This window comes from Zalophus californianus, chromosome 5 (genome assembly GCF_009762305.2).
Source record: "Zalophus californianus isolate mZalCal1 chromosome 5, mZalCal1.pri.v2, whole genome shotgun sequence".
Taxonomy (NCBI): domain Eukaryota; kingdom Metazoa; phylum Chordata; class Mammalia; order Carnivora; family Otariidae; genus Zalophus; species Zalophus californianus.
The window spans coordinates 95,095,119-95,110,654 of NC_045599.1; the positions used below are offsets into that span (position 1 = coordinate 95,095,119).

Below are 15,536 nucleotides of genomic sequence, written 5' to 3' on the forward strand. Positions count from 1 at the left end.
GACACTTAACTGACTGAGCCCCCAAGGTACCCTGTAGATCCCCTGCTTTAGAACTTCAATGGCTCCCACTGCCAAAAGCAGGGGTTTCCAAACTGCTCCATGAGAAAAAAAAATGTAAGCATGATTCTCAACAGATGCTTGTTTATTTATAAATTATATCCAAGTATTATTCTAATTATAAGTCAAGTGTTTATAAAGTTTAATTTCTTCCTCTTGGAAGAAAATAAAGGAATTTTCATCTTTTTACCTGATCCCATTGGATAACTGTGTGCACCCGCTGCAGCGCTCTGAGGACGGAGGGCAGCATTTATGATGATCTCCCCTGGCGAAGAGGGTGACATCACACTCCTCGGTTTGGCATGCAAGGTGTTCACCGTCCAGCTTCAAACTACCTCACCAATGGCATCATCCCCATGCTTCCACCAGCACGGCTTCACCCACCAGCCACTCTTCCCCACACACGTGCCACTCACAGACACAGCACAAGGGACCTAGGCTCCGATGTCACAGCCCTCCCTGCCAACGTCTGGCTGTGCGACCTACAGTCACTTCCTCTGTGTTTCTGGGCCTCAGCTTCCTCTTCTGTCAAATAAACATCATAGTACCTATACTTCCCAGGGTTGCTATGAGTATGAAGTGAGGCAGAGTGAAAAAGTGATCCAAGGCCAAGCACAGAGAGGGGCTTCAGAAACAGTACTCTGGAGTGGCAAGAGTAATCAGACGTTGTATTCCACACGTTGTTCCCTCTACTTGGAATCTGTGATTCTTCTCTCTTTCAATGTTTAGTTTAAAGTACCACCTCCTCTGAGAAGAATTACTGATCCTCCTGAGGTGGAGTTTGTCATTTAGACCCGTCTGCTCCCTGAGCCTCGATGGCATCATGTCATGGAACTGTGATTTGATTGCTGGGATGCATATCCAGCATGCCTTACTGCATTGCTGCTACTTGAGGAAGCCATAGTTATTAATTTCAGAGTCCCCGGCACTTAAAGTGCCTAGCACATAATAGGTTCTCAATAAATGTTTACTAATATTTCTATATGCAAAGGGAAAAGAGGTCTGTTTAAAAATGCATGCATATGCACAATTTCATGTTACAATGACAGCTACTTACTTCATGGTTTACAAAGCACTTCCACGTACGTTTGTAATAAACAAGGTGTTAGCTCCCCCTCAGCACCGTAGCAACTCATAAAATAGAAAATAAATTAAAGAGAAGTAACTGTTTGACAATATCCCTTTGATGACAGTTTTCTCTTCCACCCTGATCTGATACCAAGTTAATGTTATCATAAAATAATTCCATTAACTGCAATTGTGCAGTTTACTGAGCCATTACTGTCATCAAAAAGTGAAATTATATTCAAAACCAAAAACAGAGGCTTACATAGGAATAAATGGCATTAACATGCAAACAAATTATATGCAGGAGAAACAGGAATAGCAATGTGACGGGCATTCCAGCCCATGCTCGGCATAAACAGATGATTACATTTAAATATTTATTCATACATGAACAATGAAAATAAATCACACTGGCAAGTGCCTTCCAGTTAAATTCATATTTGTTTAAAAAGGTAGAGGATTATATCTTCCCTCTGACTGCAGACTACATTGGGCCTGCCTGAGCTTTATTCAAACAGTCTTGCTGCCTAACATATGCATGACCAGGAGGGTGAACTAGTATATAATATTTACATAAGAAGAAACTGAGCTGGTGGGAGGGCGCGGTGGAGGCAGAGAGGGGAGATAGGCAGAATAGAGCAAGATGCAAAATAAAATGCAAAAGAGAGCATCAGAGAACATCTGATCACCTGATGCTGAAGGCAAGCAGAGAAAGGGCAACCATGTCTGGCTCTGGATAAAGTGAGCCAGACTGGGAAGGTCCACCGGGGGCCTGAACAGTGCTCCTTGGATGCCTATGTTGATGGAGTGGAAGCCCCATGCAGGTGGATGGCACTGTGCACACCTTGGCCATCTTTCCTGGTTCCCAGGCGAGGGCTGGGGAGCAGGATGACTCCTGAGACACGGCAGCTCCTATCAGGGCGTTAATGCATTTCTCTTTCCCTGACTAGTGACTCCTTCAAGGAGGGTGAGTTACCTGGGCTGGCCTTGTGTCAGGTCTTCTTCATTCCTTGAGAGGATGAGGTCGTGTTTGCCTGGATAGCTTTGCCATAATGGGAAGGACTCCTTTCCTGACAACTTCTGCTCCAAGTCATCCTTTTTTTACGGAAGTCCTGCTGTGTTTAGGGATGATAGTTCCTAAACCTGGGCAGCCCTGTGCCTCTCTGCAGCCCTGACAAGACCCAGTAAGTCGATCCTTCCAGGAGCTGTTCTTGCTCAGGACAGCTCCTCATCTTGGCCAACCACACTTTACACTTGCATGGTCCCCGAAAAGTTCTGGTTCTTAAATTTGCTTAACCAGATGAGGTAGAATGTGAAGCCTTGCTGTGTGACCTTTAAGTTTGAATCAAAGCTTCAGCTTCCTTATCTATGAAAGGGGATAGAAAGGGTGTCCCATTTCACATTGGACAAGTGTCAATTGCTGCCATGCACTGTTCTCAGTACAAAACAAAGACAGGAACTTTGGAGCTGACATTCTAGCAGGGAGATGGCAGTAAACAGAAGCATAATTAATTATCGTCTAGTATGTTAACATGTAATTAGTTCTATGGGGAGGGAAAAAAAGACCAAAAACAGAGTGAGAGGGAGGGGAATCAGAAGTTGCGATTTTCAGTAGGGTAGTAAAGGAGACATTTAAGCGAGGATGTGGAAGAGGAGAGGCAGTGAGCAAGCAGATATGAAGGAAAAGGTGCCCAGGCTCTACGTTAGGAGCTTGAGCCACAGCAAGGAGGCCTGTGCAGCTGGCATGGAGTCAGTGAGGACTCGGATGAGATGAAGTGGGGAGATGAGGCTCTCCATAGGATTTTTATGAAGACTAATGGAGAAAATAAGTGAAATGCATTTAGCAGGTAATAATCACCATGGCCGTGGCGGCTTGCTCCGCGACAGGCACTGTGCTAAGTGCCTGACACCCATTTACTCATTCAGTCTGCACCACAACCCAAAAGGGTTTTTACATATGTGCTTGTTTAATACACAAGGAAATTGAGCTTGAGGCACACTACATAATCTGCCTAAGGTCATAAACACTAGTAAATGGTGGTGGTAGGGTTCCAGTGCAGAATTCAAACCCAAGTAGCTGGCTCCAAAAACTGTGCCTTCAACCACTGAGCTGACTGCCTCTCATAGCAGAGGCAGTGGGAATAAGGGAGGTGAAGGAGTGTGTGGATGGAAGAGCAGCCCCAGGAGACTGGGAGCACACGGAGAAGGAGAGGGAAGCAAGAAGTGAGTAAGCAGATCCTTAACAAGAGCAGGAGGCAGGACACAAAAGCAAAGACAGGCAGCACAAGCCGGGAGCAGAGAGCTGGGTATGTGGCTGCTTGGGCCCAAGGGGCCTGATCACACACACTGCAGACACAAGCAGGGGCCAGCCAGTGGGCCAGCAAACAGACCAAGGGGAATTCATGGAGCCATAAAAGTCCCTACATTGTGATCCGCAAAAAGCAGACACCTGGTAAACATATCCCTTCCTCCATAAAAACAAATATACAAACAAGCAAACAAAAACAATAAGAAAGGTTTAGGATACCGTGAACTATAAGCCAAATTTTGGGCATGGATCAAGACATCATTTATTAATTTAAATCTGAGTTTTTGAAATAAGCCCCTTGCTGTCTTGCCTAGGTAAAAACATGGGAGCAAGTAACATTTGTTATGTTTATGAAATTAAGTACCAGATACTACATGGATAACTTTGTACGTGTAATCTCATTTCATCATCAAAACACTAAGAACTGGTTTATCCCCATTTATGGATGAGGAAACTGAGGTTCAGACAGGCCAGGTCACTCAGTAAGCTGGGCACAGGGACAAACATATGACTCCTTCCCAGGTCTGTCTAGTGTGAACACTGACCGTCACTGAGCCAACACAGACCAACACAACATGAATATAACCAGTGCTCCACATTTCCCCCCATCCTTTAGCCTATGGCAGCATTAGGATTTGTAAGGAACACAGACAAGTGGCAGCAAATCCCACTATAGCACCGTGCTCTGGATTTTCTCTCCTGTAGAGAGAGAAGGGCTGTAGCCTTATTTTCTATGTGCCTGGCCAGCAGGAAGGGAAGCTTTTCAGTGTGCATATCATGTGACTCAGAGAAGCATAGTGTGCTCTGGACTCTGAGTAATTCCACAGCTCAGAAATCTTGGGGATCAGCTCAGCTGGTTGTCTGAGCTTCAGGATAAAAAGAACTGCAAGGAATTTTATAAAGAAGCTCAATGCCTAGAAGATAATCACTTCAGCCCTTTCTGATTGTTTCTTACTATGCTTTATACCTCCCAGAGGCTTAGTCAGTCCAGAAAACCCTAATGGATAATGGTCATATTGATGGCTACCAACCGTCTTTTGGACACACTTCCTATATTTTTAAGCCTGCCTCCCTATGGCAAAAACTTGAACCTGCTCTGCCAGCTTCCATTGCAACTATGGCACAGGTAGATGCCCAAAGACACCTGCTGCAGACTTTGACTCAGGAGCCAGTGACATAAGGAGAGGGGAAAAGAAAACCACATTATTTGACTATGTGATAGAAATAAATAATCCTTAAGAAATCCAATCTTTCTCAACAACTTCTCTTCCTCCCTTACCCAAGAGCATCCTGCATACTGATACAGGGTAATCCTTAGCCCTTGCAAGCGCTCATGTGCAGTATGTGCAAAGAAGAATGGCAAGGGAACAGCTAATGGGAGCTAGATCAGCCGAATTATGCACAGGAGGAAAGAAGAAAAAGAAATAACAGGAAACAGGAACACAATACCAGACACAATAAGTCCCCAAAGCAATAATTATATTATGATTTCCCACCAGCTGGCTTAGAAATTTCAAACCTTCTATTTTCTAGTTTCCCAAGTAAAAGGCTCTCCTAGTATGGGGAAATACCTCCATTGCTTCCTGATGTCCTTGATGCTGCACTAGAGAGCAAACCATTGACAAAGATTCTAAAATGAACAAGATACAGGAAAACTACTACCTTCCCTCAGCATGAGGTCTTAGACCTTTCTTGCAGGTCAGCCTACACTTTGTTCATGAAAAAGAATTCAAGATTGGGCCTGGATTATTTTAGAGGCATCTCTTCTGACCAAAGGCATCTCTTACCCCCCAAAATGCACCTTGTCCAATAGGTATTTCATGAGTATCCATGATGTTCTATATGCTCTTCTGGGGATACAGCAAGAAATAACAGAGCACCCCACTCCTTAAGAAGCCAAAAGTCACTTAGAGTTCCAGCAGCACTGAATTTACACTGAATGAAGAGCTAGAGATTCTGCAGGATGACATGCCTTGAGGCAGAGAAGAAGAAAACAAATGTATAAACACTCTTTGCTCCAGCAGAGGGAAGAGACAAAGACTAAGAGAGATAGGACAGAAAGAAAGGAAGGGACGGAGGGAGAAGGGAGGAAGGGAGGAAGGAGGAAGGAAGGAAGGAAGGAAGGAAGGAAGGAAGGAAGGAAGGAAGGAAGGAAGGAAGGAAGGAAGGAAGGAAGGAAGGAAGGAAGGAAGGAAGGAAGGAAGAAACAGTAAAATAAATAAACCAAAAGGAAAAACTGGGTCAGAAGATATGATAAATGAAGAATATATGTTCTTCTTGTAAATCTAAAGTTCTCACTTGCAAGATGAGATAAGATATCCTTGCCTATTAATCTGGAATTAAAATGTTTGAATCCTTGAACTCCTCCAAGAAACTCAATCCTTAGAAAGACCCACTGGTTTTCAAATAATTGACAAGTATCTCTCAAACATGGAAGAATACCCCTAAGACTTTAATACACAGTATCTACTTTGACTAACTGGCAAATGAGAGGAAACAGATACTTCACTTTAAGAATAAGGGTTGATGAAGGGAGGCAGGTAGGGGAAGGGCTAGATGGATGATGAGTACGAAGGAGGGCTTTAGTTATGATTCACTGTTGTATCTAAGTGATGAATCACTGAATTCTACTCCAGAAACAAATATTATACTGTATAAAACTGCCTAAAATTTAAATAAAAATAAATAAAATTAAAGTAAATTTATTTTTTAATAAAATTAAATTTAAAAAATAAAATAAACTTTAAAAAAAGGAATAATGCACATGACATATGTTTTGTGACATGGTTCAAGACATTCATCTCTTCCAATTCTCACCTGTAATCTCAAAGAATGTTTTGAGCATCCAAAATGATTCATATTTCAGATGCCTTGTTGAGTATGAAACTTTTGTAGCCCATCCATTGTCATGGTCAAAATGATGACTACAGATCTCTACTTTCTCCAGCAAAACAAGTCTATACCATATGTGGCTGACCTAGCACATGCTCCAGAGGTACACATGAGACCATGACCATACAATCTGCATATTCATTTCCTTAGTCAGACTGTTAAAACCTTAGCACATGACCCTTAGCACAGGACCCAGAGGCAAGATCTAGAGAGACAGAGACTATCCTGAAGGCATTGAGTATCTGGATCCAGTCATGCCTGAGGCCAATTATCTTCTGGATTTTTAAAAAATGTGAAATAAAATAAAAGTCCTACTCTGCCTAAATCAGTTTGAGTTGAATGCTCTTCATTTGCATTGATAAGAATCCAGGCAATACATTCCATGTATGTTTTCCCATCACACACAACCACTTGATCATACATATATTCACAACTAATTGCCTGCCTAACTTTGCCTTAGAGCCAGGATGAACATAAATTATTCTTTTGCAGGTTTCATTTGAATGCCTCTATCTCTGAAGCCCTTCAAAAGAACAGCTAACCTCTGTAATACTGCTCATCAAACATCAAATCTCTTAGGAATTCTAACATGTCAGCTCAATTGTTGGCTACTAGGATCTCAAGGATAGACTGATCAACTGCAAATACCAGCTCATCTGTCATGCACAACCTCCTAGAGCCAAATAACTGTCAAACTCCCCAAGTTCTGCTCTCTCCACTCCCAGCACCTCTATCACTGAAGATTCCTGGAAAGTTTTCTATCTCAGATCAAATGAAGAATGATAGATGAAACACAGAAGAGGCGCAAATCACAAATCAAGTTCATTGGATAAAACCTAACTCTATAACATGTTAAGATTTATATTTTTCCCTGAATGAGCTTAGAGGGAACAATTATAACCTATTCATAACTCTATGTTGGATTTTTAAGTTGTTTTTGATCAATGGCTGGTTGTAATTTTATAAAAGAATCTCTCCAGTGACACAAATACTATTGTATCCTGGAGGAAATGCAGAACTAATCAATCACTCTTACATAACAAGCACTCACTGTGAAAATAATGTCCTCGACCGAACAATGAACTTGAACACATATTCCAAAGCTTTCAGAGTTCTTAGGATTGGTTCACATTGCTCCCCTCTGCTGGAGGTATCCAAGTAAGTCTTCAGCACCGTCATCAATTTCCTGAATAAAGGATTATATTTTCAAAATACATCTCTTTCCAGCCCACAGCGTGATCATTAGTTTGCTCCATAAATTATAAAGCATTCAATCAAAGGTTAAAGGTGGTGGTATAGCTCAGCTTACTCACTCATTTGCAGCCATAAAAATAACTCTGCTTTATATATATATATATACACACACACATATTTATATTTATACTTAACACAGGGAGTGAATAAGTATTTCCTGCCCATAGAAAGTCAGCAAAGGAAAAACTAGTGAGGAAAAAAAAATCCTTTGACTAGGAAAACTAGTCACAATCAGAGTATGAGTGGGAATAATGGTGGTGAGAATGCTCTTTTCAGCATTTCCTTCCTACAGAAAATGTTCTAATAATATTATGGAATTCCCTTGCTGAGAAACTTTCCATGTTTCTTCATTACCAGCCAGGCCGACTTCAAACTATTCAGCCCAGCTTTCAAGGGCCCTTTACAAACTGGCTTCTCCCAACCTCTCCATTATCACCTCCCATCTATAACCATCAGCCCCCTGTACCCAAGTTATAATGGGCTACCTGGCCTGTGTGCTTTCTCCTCCCTAACCTCTGAATGCGAGTGTCTACCACAAGTAGCTGCTCAATAAATGATAGCTGACTGACTGACTGAATGAATGCTTTCATGTACTTCTACCACAATAAAATATTCATTCTGACCTATGGGTTTGCATAGTTTTATTTAATCCAAATAACCCAGCATAGATGGGGTTTTATCAGTAAAGGGAGGACTCACACAGCCTGGTGCAAAGGAAAATACTCAAGTTCCTTGTGCCCTAGGCATCCTGGCAGGTAAAGTAAGAGGTGCACAAGAAATCCGCATATATACAGTAACTTACTTGTAAGCCAAGGTCGCACTGAAATGCTGTTGAATGTAAGCCTCCAGAACGGTATTGAAATGCTGGAATTTCCGGTCAGCAATGAGTCCTATTATGTAGATCTGAGGAAGATTCAAAGAATCAGTGTTTGGGGGTCAGACCCCAGGCAGGAAGCCATACTCACATGGCATAACTGAACCTCCAGCAAAATGATTTTGCTCAGGAATTAGCTCATGAATATACTGTTCGTCCTTTTCATTAATCCTCTTCTAAAAAGCATTCCATGAAGTGTGCTACAGGGTGTCATAGGATAAAAGTGTTTCATGGTCAGATAAGTTTGACAAATCTGAGGATATCATCGTTGGACTGACTTCTTTACTGCAGGGTTCTTAGAGTCTTTAACATGTCTACATGCATTGTGAATCTCTGAGAGGGTCATACAATGTCCAGCACTTCCCTAAGAGTTATTTAATCCAGGATCTTTTTTGTCACAAAGCATCTTTCTTGAGGGCCTTTCCAGGAGACCTTCTGGGAAGCACTAGATTAAGTCACAGTTGTCTCCAAGTAATTTCTTTAAAATGTAAATGTCACTGACACAAGTAGTTAACATATTGAACTTTATTGATATCCTAGTGTGGACATGACACTGAGAAAACATGAGTTAGGACAGAGAGGAGGAAGAGACCATTTGGGAAGATGGAAGAGGAAGGGTTGAGATGGAGTGCCACCATAAAACATTCTGGTGGCCAGGAGGATGTAATGACACTTGTAACTTGGAGACTATGAGAAAGAAGATAGGAAACATTTTGGATGCTTCACGACCTGGCCAAGGACTAGCTCCCAGCATGCATGGAAAGCTGAAGCCATTATTCATGGTATCCAGCTTCATGTACTTGCAACCAGTGCCGATATGACATCAACACTTAAAATTCCCCTTTTACTCACCCTGCCATGCTTTCAAATGAACTAGAAACAAACAAACAAACAAAAACCCCAGCAGCTCATTCATTCATTGCTCTTGTTGCTGAAAGTTACAATGCCTCCAAAAAACTTCATGAAAAGGACCACAAAGGCCACAAGTTCTCAGCGTTCTCACAGTGAGACAGACATTAATGTCTAATGTCACTAAACATCTTTCCCCTCTTTCTTACCAAAGCATCAAAGACGAGGATATCATACTCATTACTTTGAGAATGCTCCATCATGATATTGAAGAGGGCATCCAGAGTATCCTGGAGAAACTGGACAAAATAATGAAGGTCACATTAAAAAACAGTGCAGGTGACCCAGAAATCCCACTCCTCAGTGTATCCCCAAGAGAATGAGAGCACACATCCACCACACATTGCATTCAAAAGGTGCAGGGAGCTTTCTTCACAAAAGCCAGAACTTGAAGCAACCCAATTGTCAACCAACAGCATGAATGAACATATGGCAGCATTTTAATACTACAGAATACTCCATAGTGATTCAAAAAAAAAAAAAAAAAAGAGCAAACTACTTCTACATGCAACAATGAGGATAACCTCCAGAGAACTGTGTAGAGTAAGATAAGTCAGACACAACAATGTACATTATTTATTACTCTATTTTTATGAAATTCAAAAACAGGCAAAAAAAAATCTATCATGGCAGTCAGCATAGGGGAGTTTGAGAAGGGGTATGAGGGAACCTACTGCAATTCCAAAAGTGTTCTGTGTCTTGATCTAGAGGGTGGGTAAATGGATATATAAGTGTGTAAAAATAAAGGGAACTCTACTCTTAGGGTAAGTGCTCTGTACGTATTTTACTGTATTATATACTTCAGTAACAATCTTTTTTAGAAAAATAAAAAAGAATGCAAAGGTGGAAATAATGTAATTCCCCCCAAGATGCTTCTCCAAGCTGCCCAAAGGTGATAGACAGGATGTCTAGAGAATTTTCCCACTACTGCTAAACCAGGTAGGTGGGTCAATAGTGCACATTTAAAGCACTGATCTGAAAATTCTACCATTGCTTCTTCATGTATGGAAAATTAACTAAAATATGATACTCTCCCTTCCTAAGGGATGGGTCAATATTTCCTATAGTTCCTGAAAACACACATCTACCAAATAAAGATGTTTAATCTCAGAGTTTCTAGCTGGACCAAGTTCCTGATGGAAACAAGATCACTAAGACCTATGGGAAACACTTGTCCCATAGAACTGGAGAGAAGGGTTGCTTAATTAAATCTACACCTCAGACACTATATTCTCTAACACCATGTGGACACAACAATACATCTGACATTTGTATTGTTTTCTGCTTGTTTCACTTAAAATGCGAGCCCTGATGTCTTTCCCTCTTTCATGTATAATGCATAATGCTCTGTAAGCAGCAGGAACTAAGAATACTTTTTATTTCTAATAGTAACATGTAAGTAGTACTAAGACATCAAACTATTACAGCAACTTATACCAACAAAAATAATTAATAGTTACTATTTATTGAACTCTGTATGATTTACATGTTCAGCTCAATATTATGTACTTTGTGTAAGAGACTATGCTAAGTAATTTTTAAATATTATTGCCTTGAATGCTCACAACCACTCTACAAAATATGTCATATCCACAATACTATCACATAAAGTTGGCAAGCAGTTGAGCTGAGATCTACACCCAGGCTGATCTCCTTCCAGGAATTGAACACAACCACAGTTTTCTACCACTCAACATTCAGCATCATTGAACCAAATCAGCCTCTGAATTTCCAGTAAAGGTTCCTCATGGCAATTTGGGACACTGTGTCCCACTGTTAGAGAAAAAGTCCCATCTCCCTCAACACTTCATTTGCCACTCCCCTCCCAGAGCTACCCATGATTTAAAGCTCTGTCACTGGTGGAGGAAGACAAACAAAATGAAGCCCCACTAACCTTCACCACTTCCTCTCCATCGACGATCTTCAATTTCTCTAAGTTCTCCTGTAGCAGCTGAGGCTTCATACGCCACTTCAGCAAACCCAGCAAGCCCACTGAAATAGAGTCCAGAAGCAGAATTACTATTCTTGGTTTAAAATGTCCATTCAGGACCTCCCTGGGCTTACCCATGCACACATCCACATGCACACTACATATATACAACTCTTGATGCTTTCATTACCGTTTTGGGTGAGCTTTGTTGAACACACCAGAGTGGAAATGGAGAACACATCTCGGGAGCTGACGGAGAGACCCCCAACACTGCTGGAGCTTCGACTCAAGGTGGCCCCCTTGTTTTCCACATGGTGTCGATAAGAAGGAAGGGTCAGGTAAGCACTGGCATCCTCCATCTTCTTACTCTCCCCCTGGAAACAATACCTTGGTTACTTCCCCCAGCCAGGGGTACATGCCCAATGCCACATAGAGTTTGCAGTGGCCAGCTTACATATTGTAAGGTGCAGAGAGTCAGAATCAGAAAAAATCATCAGAGAAGCAATAAACAGCTGGTATGGTAGGGCTATTTTTCTACAAAAGAGGCAAGAACCCCACGTTACATTAATGGAAAAGGGATTGACCAACCAGTTGAAGGCTCTATGGACTTCATTAACAGCATGAAGGGAATTGAAGATTTCCCTGACAGGCCATTTTGATTCCTCCTAAATTTCTTGAGATTTTTTTTTTAAAGTAGGCTCCACACCTAGCATGATGTCAAATGCGGGGCTGGAACTCACAACCCTGACATCAAGACCTGAGCTGAGATCAAGAATTGGATGCTTAACTGACTAAGCCACCCAGGTGTCCCTAAATTTCTTGAGGTCTTAATACATGCCTACCAGCAAGATAAGGAATCAGCTTAAAGGAAAAGTTAACAGCAAAGGCACTAAAGTCTGAAAGTCCTGGGATCTAGACCCTGTTCTACCATTCACAAGTCTTGCCTATGCTTGGTCTTTCTGCGTGTTATTTTTCTCATGATTAAACTGAAGATTAACCATATTACCTAGCTCCCAGAAATTTGGGGCAGACTAAATGGGCATAATGCATATAGAGCTCTTAGCAGAGTTGAGAGACACCTAAGTCCCTTGGCATGTGGAAATGCATGGTTAGAGGTAGGCATTACAGGAGTTAATGTTTACTGAGCCCTTACTCAGTACTGGATCCTGCTCTAAGTGCTTTACATGCCTTGGTTCATTTCATTTAAACCTCACAACTGCTATCATCACTGTCGTAGACACTGCTATCATTGTCAGTTTACAAATGAGGAAACTGAGACCTAAGAAAAATGAGTACATTGCAAACTGACTATAACTGGACCTCCGCCATCACCACCACCCTCCCCCGCTGCCCCCCCCCCCCCGCCATGAGTTCACAGTCCATTGGGGAAGAATGGCTTTCAAGGCAAGAACTACCTTGATGTGCCATAAATGAGAAGAGAGCAGCCGTGCAGAAGAAGGCGGTGGGGGTTTCCAGAAAAGCCAGAGAGATTCAGGAAAGAGTGTCGGTGATGAAGCCTCGATGGAGCAGTGTTTGCCATGGAGACCATAGGCAAAAGGGTGTTTTCAGCCCCAAGGCTGAGAAAGCCAAGGACAAGTGTTGGATCCCTATGCCTATGGCTTAGCCTTGTCCTCCTTCACAAGCACATGTTTTGTCTCTAGCCAGGTGCGAGCATAGGCATTCCACTGCCACAAGAGGGGTTGTGGGAAAGCAAGCAGGTGAGATCAAGATAAACACTTCCTACTTCTCGAAAACAGTACAAGTCTCATGATGTAAAATAATGATGGCCGATATCTGCATACCCTTTTATACACAGCCCTTCCACGTGGGTCATCTCGCTGGTTTGTCATAAATATTACCATCACACTTAAGAAAAAGGAAATGGACACTCAGAAAGATGTGTGAGATGACTCCAGATTTGGTCAGCAGCAGGATTGGGACCCCAGATTCTGATATGTTTCCATTAGTTTCGAGCTCTCAAATGTTTCTCGCTGGTCTTCTATACAACCCACAGGGGTCTTTACAGAGTCAATAGCCCATTCTGTATGTAACAATAACCTTTTCCACTTATTCAAGGTGCTATGTACCCATCATGGTTGTGTTTACATGAGCGGTCTCATGTGATACTCACTCAACAATTATTCACTGAGGGCTCATAGAGGGGGAAACAGAGGCAGAGAAATTAAGACTTTGCACAGAGGCACACAGCTGGTGAACCCTGGTGTGTGTGATCCTGTGGTCCCTACTGTTAACCACTAAGCAATCCTGCCATCTTCCCTTGGCTTCCTGAGCCCCACTCACTGCAGAGTTAATTCCAACATATGGTACCTTTAGGACGACCAAGTCGTGGCATCCATCTTGCAGAGTGGTCCCATCTTCCTTCATCAACTTCACATAGGACATGGCAAAGTTCTTTTCTCCTTTATCTTTAGCTGGAAATAGCATTGTGAGGTCAGGAAAAAAAAATGACATATGGACCACCCAGTTATCCCACTCCTCTCCCCTTAGGGGAGCTTCAGAGATGCCATTTGGTCAGGTACTCACATTCCAGGGATGACCGATGTCGAAACATGAATCTCAGATGGATCCTCTGCATGTCTTCAATAGGGACAGCCACCTTGGTAGGCAGAAACCAGAGCTCAGAAGACAATGAGTTAAACAGCCCTCCCCACTCCAGCCCACCCCCCAAAAGGCAGCCTGACCATTTAACTGAGAGAGCTGCATGCTGATTTATTACCCATCCATCAAGCCTGATGAACTGTAAATAAATTACATAAGAACTAGCTATGAAGAGAAAATAAAGTACCAAATGTAATCCATTTGGCAAATTGCATTCCTAGCCAATGAAAAGAGGTCTGTAAATTACAGTGGGTTAAAATGAATCTCCCCAAATTGATATAAAAGTCACATAACTTAAGCACAGGAATTGATGCACTGCAAACTGCACAATGCACATTTTCTTTACACACTCCAGGAGTTCTAGCAACTGCAGCAGGGCTTAGCAAATTAACAATCGTCATTAGGGGGTATGCTTGAGAACACTTGTTTATGCAAATTCATAAAAATGCTTGACTCCAATAATATTTCAAAAAATCCTAGGGCTCATTCCCATCCTTGGCTGGGCAGATACCCAGATGCTTTTACCTCTGAAGACACTAAGCCAAATCACTCAGTCCTCAGTCACCCCAGTTTCACTGTCCGGTGGGTGGTCTGTCGCACCCTAAATTGAGGGCCATCAGTCCTGGCTCTGGACTGCCCACTTCCTGACACCTCACAGCTCTCTCTGTAACATGCAATTGAAGCCAAAACAGAGAAGCTTAGCTACCTGTGAGGAAACCACCTTGATTTTTAAAAGGGACAAGTTTACACTGTATAGATGACTATTAAAAGCCAAACAGTTATATACTTTGGGACACTTTCTGCTCCAGAGAATGAAATTTGAACCTGAAGAGGTCCACCATTTGTGAATTCAGACAGAACAAAGGAACTGAGAGCCTCCTGGGTGACTGCAGTCCAATTCATTCTTTCATTGTGAATCAAATGGCCACTCCAAACCACAGTCATGTGAAACGCTGGCCTTGCTGATGCAAGGCAGAGGCCCCGCAACCCAAAAGCTCACGGTTCACATGGGGAGACACATATTTAAACAACCACTTGATAAGGGCTAGCAAAGAGAAATAATTAGAGTACGAGAGAACACAGAAAAGAGAAGACCAACTTGGTCCAATAGCTTTCTGACCCCAAAGTTGGGCAGGTCATCATTTTGAAGAGTGAGTGTAGTGAGTTCAGGGAGACCCACTGAGGAAAATGGGAATATAGGTGACCAGGCAAGAACCACTGAGGTTTGGAGAGCTGTCTCAGAAAAGGAAGTTATGTGAACATCTTGTGTTTGGGTTCAGAGCAGAGGATGAATAAAGACTGCTACTAATTACAAGGCAGAGATATTTGAAGCTGTGTTCAAGCTCCACTGTTCACTGAATTAATTCCAAATTCTTCTTCCAATGCACGATATTCCCTTCTGCTTTGTGTGACAATCTGGTAATGTGAATATTTGTGATTAATGCCACTTTTGTCTCAAGCACCCTCCCAAGATGATATCTTTCAGGCATTAAGTGGGCTTTTATAGCCTCACGTTCACTTGCAAGCTCTGTCGCTCCTTACTGCTGAGTGGAATGACACAGCTTGGTGGGCTAGGCACTGTGCGCAAGAAGACCATCTGACAATCCTATAATGGCTGATTCTAG

The 15,536-nt window shown here is 42.2% G+C and overlaps 1 protein-coding gene across 1 annotated transcript in view; it reads right to left on the reverse strand.

Annotated features, from left to right (window-relative positions):
- Nucleotides 1-15,536, reverse strand: part of DOCK2 (dedicator of cytokinesis 2) — a 407,160-nt gene that overhangs the window by 321,634 nt on the left and 69,990 nt on the right. The window contains exons 16-22 of the mRNA XM_027605817.2: nucleotides 13,837-13,909; nucleotides 13,621-13,724; nucleotides 11,483-11,666; nucleotides 11,257-11,354; nucleotides 9,512-9,601; nucleotides 8,382-8,482; nucleotides 7,377-7,511 (exon numbers count right to left, since the gene is read on the reverse strand). Of these exons, the coding sequence (XP_027461618.1) occupies nucleotides 7,377-7,511; nucleotides 8,382-8,482; nucleotides 9,512-9,601; nucleotides 11,257-11,354; nucleotides 11,483-11,666; nucleotides 13,621-13,724; nucleotides 13,837-13,909 (785 nt within the window). The remainder of the gene's footprint in view (nucleotides 1-7,376; nucleotides 7,512-8,381; nucleotides 8,483-9,511; nucleotides 9,602-11,256; nucleotides 11,355-11,482; nucleotides 11,667-13,620; nucleotides 13,725-13,836; nucleotides 13,910-15,536) is intronic.